Genomic DNA, 10250 nt, shown 5'->3' with positions numbered 1-10250 from the left:
GAATGGGGAGGAGTGATGTGCTAAGGATCAAGGGGAACTGAAAGAAAATAAGGGAATGAGGAGGCATCAGTTGGATGTCTTTAATGTAAGATATTGATAGTCTTGTAGCAAAGAGCTCAAGGCAGCAGGAGCACATGAGAGCTTACACACTGGTCAACCAGCGAACCCAGGCTTTGAGCTGGCATCTTATTTTTTTAGTCTTGTTTCTGTCTGCACATACAGTCGAGATCTGATTGAACAAAGTGTAAACATTTTTTTTATCACAATTAAGCAAGTACAATTAAGTATTTCATTATAAGTCATTCAGAACATATTAATGTCTATGGGAATAATTCATCATACATATATGGTTCATATTAAGATAATTACTTTAAATTATTTTTTATTACTTGGAAGCATACGTTTAAGTCTAAATTAATCATGATTATAAGATATGTCCTGCAATGTACCTTTGAAAAGCTTTGCTCTATGGTGTCCCTATTATAATTAATGGATCATTTACCACAGGATTTTTTATAAATTAATGGCATACATAATAATACTAACGATTCGACTACGACTAAAGTATTAACACATTTAGCTGATACGAGGGGATTTACAATAGAGGTGAAGAAGAATAAATTATAACATTTCTAAAAACATCTGGGTAAATACAGATTAGGTATGGAAATCTATTCAACAGATTAAGATGCGATTCCTAGATAATTCACATAGATTATATGTACTTTATAACATCATTATTACTACAGTACTGATAAGATGTCTGTTGCTTTTAATGATAAAAAGGTATCAGCCTCTCCAGTGGCTTTCCAGAGGATCAGACTATGACCTCATTAGGGGGTGTGTCCCCAGCCAATGCTGCAAGCGCATTGGCCACCATTTGCTTAATCATGAGACAGGTCGTCTCCAATGTGTGAGTCCCCATGTGGGGTAGCACAATGACATTAGGAAGAGATAACAGGGGATGGCCTCTGAAATGTCACACACACACACACACACACACACACACACACACACACACACACACACACACACACACACACACGTTAAGTTGCTATTACAATAGTGTATAGGAATGATCTCTTCTTTTAGCTTTTAATAAATAAGTACTTCAACAAAAACTGCATGGAAAGAATCCAACAACCAAATAGCATCAAACATCAGACTCCAAAAAGTTTGACCTTAGTGTTTGACCTCTGTTACTGTACTGCGCGGTTATTAAGCCGATGTCTAAATAACATATAATTGCAAGGCAATACTGCAGTTACAAATGCAAGTGATAGTGAAGTCTTTTGGGAGTTTTGTTTAATTCATTTTTTATCAATTATTATAGATTTTTGTTCATGTATTCTTTATTGATGCCTTTAATTGGCCGTATTCATCTAACCTACATATTATATAACATTAACGTAGGGGTTAATGTAAATTCAATTGCACTGCAGAATAGGTCCCACACTATGATCATTCTCTAGGTGAAACAATGGCCGTTTCATCACAGTGTTTGTGCGTGCGTTTACCTGGGCAGCGGTTCAGGGTAGGTCACATCTAGCGCTGCAGCCTGGATTACTTTGTTCTGAAGAGCTTCAACAAGGGCCTCCTGATCCACCACTTTCCCTACAAACAAACACGGGAATATTGGGATGCAGTGGAGCATGATCGAATGGCGTGATTCTATCCACTGGAGCAATTTATTGCTTTGTTGTATGCTTTGTATTCTACATTCAAACACATTTGTTGCAGGGGTTACTGACTGGGAAACCCTGAGAGAATAAGGGAACACGAAATGAGGGAGTGGCACAGGAAATGCATAGTTTTACTTATACGTCTCACTCTACATGTGGCCCAGTGGGTGACAACGCAAAGCAAGCAATTCTTACAGAAATACGGTGAGCAAAGTATGTGTCTGTGATAGCCTGATATTCTCACATGTGCTCACAGACTTTTGTTTGATCAGTGTAACCTGTGCCGCAAATAATTTGACTTATTAAAAGCACTGTATGCTTTTTGCTCCACTTCCATCCACCGACAGAATAAATTGGGTTAGGGTAAGCAATTAAAAAAAAAAAAATAATCACACTGACGCCAACATCCCTCTCCAGAAGAAGATGAAGTCGTAGAGGGGACTCCACAAGAGCGCTATGTGAAAAGGAAGGTTAAATACCGGTAAGCCTTAAAAATGTTGGCGTCTATCAACGAGAAGCGATAGGACACATGGCAAATTTCTTTGCGCTGAGGCTTTTTCTCACACTACCTATATCCAACCTCGAGGGAGAGGACATTTCAACTGAACGATGTCCATGAATAAAAACCTTTGAAAAGGCTTTCAGCGCTCACCTTTTTGGCCTTGATCACAGCGAAGATAAAAGAGTCAAGAATGACGGTAAGAACCATTACATTTGTTTGTCCATTAAGCATTATTGTGTGTTGTGATCGTCTATTTTGTGGAGGAGTTTATTTAATATGTTTACATAACATGTGTATTGCATCACTGTTGTGTGATGTTATTGGTCAATAATAATATGTTATAGTGTGGACACCAACCTCGGCTGATGTTGATCAGGGTGGCGCTGGATTTCATAGCTGAAAGCTGCTCTCTTCCAATCAAATGTGTGGACGCTGCGGTTAGATTAACCAACACCACAACGTAATCAGACATAGCTAATAGATCATTGAGTACAGGGCAGTACTCTGCCCCCACCTTCTGCTCCTCCTCCACTGGCCTGTGGGAGTCAATATTTACAGTCAGATACATAATCCATTTTAATAAGTCGCCCGTCAAACTTAGTAAAATGTTAGCAACGTAACTCAGCCGCAGCTAGGCTCATTCCTTTCAGCAGAGGCAGCCAAGAATGAGCCAATAAGTACCACTATAACTTGAATCACTAATGAGGGAGTCTGCTGGTTGGAGCTCATTAAAAAGGTTAAAGCAACAATACCTTGAAAGGAAAATGAGAATTCCTAGCGGTGCAAAAATGCTGTAAATGTCAGATTATTTCTAGTACAGCATTCACTCATTCTGTCAATTGTTATGTTCTACTCTTTAGAACATTAACATATGCAAGGAGAAGGTCCTTTGACTTGAGATTGGACCTTATACCTGCGTGTCCGGTTGTGGTAGTATATCTTCATGTCGAAGCCTTGTGCTCTTTTGGCCACCATCTTTCCGATGTTACCCATTCCAACAATTCCTAGTGTTTTGTTGCTGATGTCTTTTCCAAGGTGAATCTCACCGATATCCTCCCCTTCCTCGTGATCCCGAGAAAAGGAATCCCCTAATTGAGAAGTGTTTTAAAAACAGAAAGCAATTGCTGTCAGTTCATTATTAATACATTACTTTTGGTAAATGTTTTTTGAGTCCAAGTAAAAACAACCACCAGTTTCCTTAAATCACTGATATATCTAACTAAACCTGGTTTCCACAACAGAAAGCCAAAATAGTTTCTTTGCAAATTGATGCAATGGAATGAACTGAAAATCATTGGCCAAGTTATACAAAAAAGAATGGCTTCCATTCCAACCAGCGTACAATATAAAAGGTTGTACACAAAGATGGTTGGAAAGCCAAAATAGCTACGCAGCAATCACTAGAAGCACAGATTCATACATTTTAAAGTCTCTTAACCTGGAATTACAAGAACTATTTTTGATTCCATCTGCCAAGTGTCAAATAATTCAATGCACTGTATTCGTGCTGTGCAATTAATCAAATTTCGATCGTGATTTCTATTTTTTTTTTATCAGCTGGAGCTAGATACATATATGTACATTCTTTTCTATTTGAACATTTGAACATTTTTAATGGGACATTTCTCAGAAGTTCTCAGTTACAAAGTCTTTTTTTAGAGATAAATGCTGAATAATGCATCATGTTTTCAAACTCAAAAATATTTGTTTGAGTGATCCTGATTTCAATATTGACCAAAATAATCGTGATTATGATTTTTTCCATAATCAAGCAGCCCTACCCTGTATGATGTTCCTGGCAGATGCCAACATTAGCCCCATGGCTAGGTCGGCTGTAGGTTTGCACACAACATCAGGAGTGTTTGTCACTTTAACCCCAAAACTGTTAATTAGGGGGATGTCCAAATGATCCACTCCCACACCTCCATTCACTACAACCTGGAGACAAAGGGAGAACAAAATTAAACAAAAATGTTTAAATCTAAATAAATAAATAATAATAAAGAGATTCTGATTCTGATCTCAAGGATCATAGTTTGGGTTTAGTAATGTTGATTGTAAAGATGCAGGAACGACTAAGAAAAACAATAATAAATATGAGCGTAAACATGCCTTTGTAAATCATTTCAACAAACAATGACTTAAGGAAAAGTATGTGTACAGTGTGTTAGCCAATAATCCATGTGGCCAGTCCGATACCTTCAAATTAGGAAGTCCTTGTAGGAATGAACTGTTGATGTAGGTAGAACAGCCCCACACCAGAATTGCCTGGATCTTTTGCTTGACCTCTGGTTGGCTTGCCATCTTCTCGAAATCGATCACAGTAAAATGATCCTCTACCAAAGATGAGAGTGAACTGTAGATGGCTTCTGGTCTGCCAAACTTTCTCGTTAGGACATAGGGTTTCTCCATCTAGAATATATTTGCATTATCAATTATATCATTATTGATTGTATATTATTTATGTAGTCAATTTCTCAATTCCTGTGAGATTAGCTACTAAATGGCAAAAGATATACACTTTTATAAAAATAGTTTAGAGGCAATTGAATGCCTAAACTTAATGCCAAACATGAAGACCACACTTTGATACTATGGATCATGCATGATGAATAGTTTGACACGATTACAGGTTCTTTATTATTGTTTTGCCTTAATTTATGGAAAAGAGGTACACGGTCCATTTCACAATTAAAGGCACCCAGTGCAACTTTCGAGGCTTAAAAATAAACATTCAATTTCTAGTCTTTTTTACACGTAGTAAGTTTCAATAACTCTATACCCTTACATACCGACATTTAAAGGTCCCATGACATGAAAATCTCAATTTATGAGGTTTTCTAACATAAATATGAGTTCCCCTAGGCTGCCTATGGTCCCCCAGTGGCTAAAACTTGCGTTTGGTGTAAAACGAGCACTAGCTGTTCTGCTCGCCTTTGAAAAAACGGAGGCTCAAGCGCGCTGATTTGGAAATCTGTGCTCATGACGTCATGAGGAATCTCAGCTCCTCCCCTTACTCTGCCTGGCCCGCCCAGAGACGTTGGCCCGCCAATGAGACTCGACCGTGCGAGCGCCACATGTGTGTGTGTGTGTGTGAATACACACACTGTAACGCAAGTGTTTCTTGTCGGTTCTTTGACGTGTCTTGTGTTTCCACAACGAGACTGTCGTGGGGGTTATCTGAGCCATGGTTGAGAAGGAATTGGGGGAAAGGAACTTTGGTTTGACTCGCTGAAGTACATGAACTGCGACATGCCGCCGGTTGCCGCGAGGCACCATCGCCCGGCAGCGGGCAGCCGGCAGCAGGCAGCCGGCAGCAGGCAGTTCAGTCGACTTCAGGTTGATGTGAAAGTGGAAGAACCAGAGACGTCGCAGAACCCGACAAAGTCGTTTGTGATTCATAATATCGTCTGGAGGCGCACACAATATGTTATATGATATAGATATCTAGGCTATGTATTATATGATATTATTTAGATATAGAGCTCCAGGACTGTAACGCAAGTGTTGTACACTTCCTTGTTATTTGGATAACCGTTCTGCTGTTGGTGTGATGGCGCATCACGTCGGACTCTCGTCTCTGGTATTTCTACAACGAGACTCGTATTGGGGGTTATCTCAGCCAAGGTTGAGAATGAATTGGGGGGAAGGAACTTTGGCTTTGACTCCCTCAAGACCATGAACCACGACAAGGAGGAGAAAGGGATCTTTGCCGGGCAGCGCTTATGCACCTCCGCCTCCGGTGGTGGTCCCTCAGCGGGGCTCAAGCGGGAGACATTCGCCGCCAACAATCCCTTTCTCCTCCATGTCGTGGTTCATGTTCTTGAGGGAGTCAAAGCCAAAGTTCCTTCCCCCCAATTCATTCTCAACCTTGGCTGAGATAACCCCCAATACGAGTCTCGTTGTAGAAATACCAGAGACGAGAGTCCGACGTGATGCGCCATCACACCAACAGCAGAACGGTTATCCAAATAACAAGGAAGTGTACAACACTTGCGTTACAGTCCTGGAGCTCTATATCTAAATAATATCATATGATACATAGATATCTATATCATATAACATATTGTGTGCGCCTCCAGACGATATTATGAATCACAAACGACTTTGTCGGGTTCTGCGACGTCTCTGGTTCTTCCACTTTCACATCAACCTGAAGTCGACTGAACCGCGCGCTGCCTGCTGCCGGCTGCCCGCTGCCGGGCGATGGTGCCTCGCGGCAACCGGCGGCATGTCGCAGTTCATGTACTTCAGCGAGTCAAACCAAAGTTCCTTTCCCCAAATTCCTTCTCAACCATGGCTCAGATAACCCCCACGACAGTCTCGTTGTGGAAATACAAGATAAGTCAAAGAACCAACAAGAAACACTTGCGTTACAGTGTGTGCATTCACATTGATGTGGACGTTGAAGAACCAGGAACGTCGGAGAACCCAACGCGGTCGTTTGAGATTCATAATATCGGCTCACACAGCTTTTGGCCGTGATAATATATATTATATGATATAGATATCTGTGTAGGCTATATGATAATATTTAGATATAGAGCTCCAGGACTCCCGTGTGTTCTAGAATATTTACGGAACACGGCTAAAGGGTGTGCGCCTCGCCATTGCGATACATCCACTGTAAACAGAGCGCATGGTGGCTGCAAGCTGCTCAGGGCCACACCCCCACCCTCCTCCTTGACACGCCCACCGAAACAGCGCATTTGGGGGAAGCTCAATGTGCGACTGGCTCGGAGTGGCTGTAACTGCACCACGGCTGAATTTAGGGAACGTCTTTGAATACTGTGTTAGTTGCCCACTAATACCTATATTAAAGAATGCATAAAATAGCATGTCATGGGACCTTTAAGCAGCAAAGATGAGACGTCGTTGTGTGGTGAGAACTGATACAAAATCGATAACAATGCCGCCATTTTCTTTATTTTTTGTAACCTACAATAAATAAAGCAGGCTTCCAGTCAATGGAAAAATGGCTTCTCCCCACCGGCGATTGTTGTTGTTTACGATTTTCTATCAGTTCTCACCACACAACGACGTCTCATCTTTGCTCCTTGAATGTCGATATGTAATGGTATGGAGTTATTGAAACTTACTACGTGTAAAAAAAGACTAGAAATTGAATGTTTATTTTTCATTGAATGTTTACATAAAGTTGCACTGGGTGCCTTTAAAAAGCCCCCCGTCGTCAACCAGTTTCAAGTATGACATCCAAACATTTTTGGTATCTTAATAGCTGTTGTGGTTTCTAACTCCTTATCTCCTCTTCTATGACATTTGAAATATTTTACTTAAACTATTTGAGCTATCGCAGTTCAAATTAAACTCCAAAAACAAAATAAACCTAACTAACTTACGTTTATCATGTTGTCAGTAATTGGACAGATAGGCCTATTTGTTTGATTAAATTATTTGATAGAGGGGAGAACACTTAAACTCAACGCTTTACAACCAATGTATGTCCGTCCGTCCCCCAGATCATAAACAAACTTAAAGCCCTTGATTGTGGGCTAACAAGACAATCCAATTGTTTTGGCAGATGGTTATAGTGTTGACTCATTCATGTCCTCCGAGTTTCGAGGTGCCCCTGAAGAAACCTCACCCTACCTGTTCCCGACGGGCTAGCTGTCGCCTGCATGGATGACACCGCCGACGGTGTGTGAAAGTGTTCATGAATGGGTGCATGAATGGGTGCATGAATGGGTGAGTGTAATCTAAACATTTGACAGGATTGCATACGGATTTTAATACACATTGTCAGCTCTATCATAAGAGTTAGTGCATGTCTTGCACATCAAATATCCCCCATCTTGAAGTCCCCCTAACTTCAAATCTCCTGAATGGCAACGAGCAGACTGGGTTTTGGTTCCTCAGATTCGCTAAAGGGACCTAAACATGACCCCACCGTCTCGCCATCCGCTACACTTCATACTAAACTCGACTGCATACGTTCAACTATTAAAGTAGGGTTTCAATTACTTTACCGTGGTGGAATACAAACGCGTCGCTATGTGCCCGGGATTCTTCAATCTTTGAATCAGCCGTATGCAAGTAAGGCCTGAGACGACGACTATGCCCTGCATGGTTTGAAGACGTGAGCCAGCGAGCACAGTGCGTCTCCCTGCTTTGGTTAATCAAACACAGAATCATCGATCAAAGGTCCAAACAAATGCATAAGCCATTATTCGGGTATGGGCGTACCCAAATACGCATACTTTTTTTTTTTTACTTGTAGTACGTAGTCGTAGGCCTACTGCAGCTACCCTTACAAAGTAAGTAGCCTACTGTTGCACACAGTATGGATACAATTGGGACATTACAGGTGGTTTAATTTAACTGATTAGCATACCTGTAACAAGAGAGGGGGGCTGGGCAGTCGTTATTTAAATCACCGTTGCGTTGCGCTGCTTTTTGACTTGGCTCATACATCTCGCTAGAAGAAACGCTATTTGAAAGTGTTTGACAACATAGTACTAGGTTGTTTTAATTGAAAAACGAGAAAAATCGCTCATCCTTGTATAGAATGAAGAGGTGCTTTACAAAAATGTATATAGTTTGCATCATTTTTTTTTTCTTTTTTAAAGCTCATAAAATAATTTGGGTCGCACATAAATTGACAGGGTCGGTCGGAAACCGGAACCGACATTTTTTTTTTTTTAGGCCTAGTAACCAACCACAAACTGTTCACAAGAAATCACAAATATATAGTACTTAACTTTGCCATTATCAGATTATTGGTGGCCAAGTGCCTCACTTTAGCGTCCTTCACCCATCCAGCCACTGCCACAGCATATTGGTAGCAATAGAGTGGCGAAGTCACGCCTCTTCCGGTAGGGCTCATGGGACCTATGAGATCGAAAAATATGAATGGGTGTCAATGGAGAGAAAATAATTATTTTCTGGTCCCGGTCTTTATATGCCCTGGATTACACATATGTTGTTTGTGGATTTAAAGGATAATTTTTCATGCAAAGAGTTCGACCGTTTATTGTGCAATTGTTCAGATAAAGGCTGTAGAGAAAACACAACGAGAAAGACTACACGGCTCGTATGTGACGTCACGCTCCCTGCGACTGGCGTGGAGAAGACCGACACTCTTCCCATCGGCATAACTGAAACTCTGCACGTGCCCCGACTTATAATCGTTTTCACCTCTTTCGATGCTTTTATCCTCCCCTTGGAAAAAGCGGTGAAGTGGGGCAGAGAGATCGCCATCTCTGTGCCGAGTTCCAAGGGCGGGTTTGGTCACGTGTATCATATGCGACGAGAGCAGCGAAGAGCTGTAGTTCACAAAGCGGCCTCACATAAAACCTAAAATTATCAAACTTCTTCACGAACATTTTTAGTTTTCTTTGCATGAAAAATTATCATTTAAATCCACAAACAACATATGTGTAATCCAGGGCATATAAAGACCGGGACCAGAAAATAATTATTTTCTCTCCATTGACACCCATTCATATTTTTCGATCTCATAGGTCCCATGAGCCCTACCGGAAGGGGCGTGACTTCGCCACTCTATAGAGTGGCGAAGTCACGCCCCTCAGCATCGAAAGAGGTGAAAACCATTATAAGTCGGGGCACGTGCAGAGTTTCAGTTATGCCGATGGGAAGATTGTCGGTCTTCTCCACGCCAGTCGCAGGGAGCGTGACGTCACATACGAGCCGTGTAGTCTTTCTCGTTGTGTTTTCTCTACAGCCTTTATCTGAACAATTGCACAATAAACGGTCGAACTCTTTGCATGAAAAATTATCCTTTAAATCCACAAACAACATATGTGTAATCCAGGGCATATAAAGACCGGGACCAGAAAATAATTATTTTCTCTCCATTGACACCCATTCATATTTTTCGATCTCATAGGTCCCATGAGCCTACCGGAAGGGGCGTGACTTCGCCACTCTATAGTAGGCCTCAGTGCTCTTGAACGCATTCAAGATATCTCCACTGTTTGGGGAGGGGTTGTGGACTAAATAAATATACATGTCATGAAGATTGATTTGAGGCAAGCGTGACGCCGATGCTATTGGACAAAAAAAAACTTGGGGTAACAAATAAGTAT

General features: G+C 41.3%; 1 protein-coding gene across 3 annotated transcripts; it reads right to left on the bottom strand.

Moving 5' to 3' along the window:
• Positions 1-66: 66 nt before the first annotated feature.
• On the bottom strand, positions 67-8338 carry zgc:136493 (uncharacterized protein LOC692276 homolog). 3 transcript variants are annotated; one of them, XM_060065359.1, is made up of 7 exons: positions 8172-8334; positions 4384-4596; positions 3966-4122; positions 3098-3272; positions 2542-2720; positions 1518-1614; positions 67-971 (listed from the first exon to the last, which is right to left on the bottom strand). In XM_060065359.1, the coding sequence occupies exons 1-7, from the start codon at positions 8268-8270 to the stop codon at positions 818-820; spliced, it is 1074 nt and encodes a 357-aa protein (XP_059921342.1). In that variant the 5' UTR covers positions 8271-8334; the 3' UTR covers positions 67-817. The 3 variants fall into 3 exon arrangements, with proteins under 3 accessions (XP_059921342.1, XP_059921341.1, XP_059921343.1); XM_060065358.1 differs by having other exon boundaries at positions 8167-8308; XM_060065360.1 differs by lacking the exon at positions 4384-4596 and having other exon boundaries at positions 8172-8338.
• Positions 8339-10250: the final 1912 nt, after the last annotated feature.

Source organism: Gadus macrocephalus, chromosome 11, assembly GCF_031168955.1.
Source record: "Gadus macrocephalus chromosome 11, ASM3116895v1".
Classification (NCBI taxonomy): Eukaryota; Metazoa; Chordata; class Actinopteri; order Gadiformes; family Gadidae; genus Gadus; species Gadus macrocephalus.
This window is presented reverse-complemented; position numbering and strand designations above follow the sequence as displayed.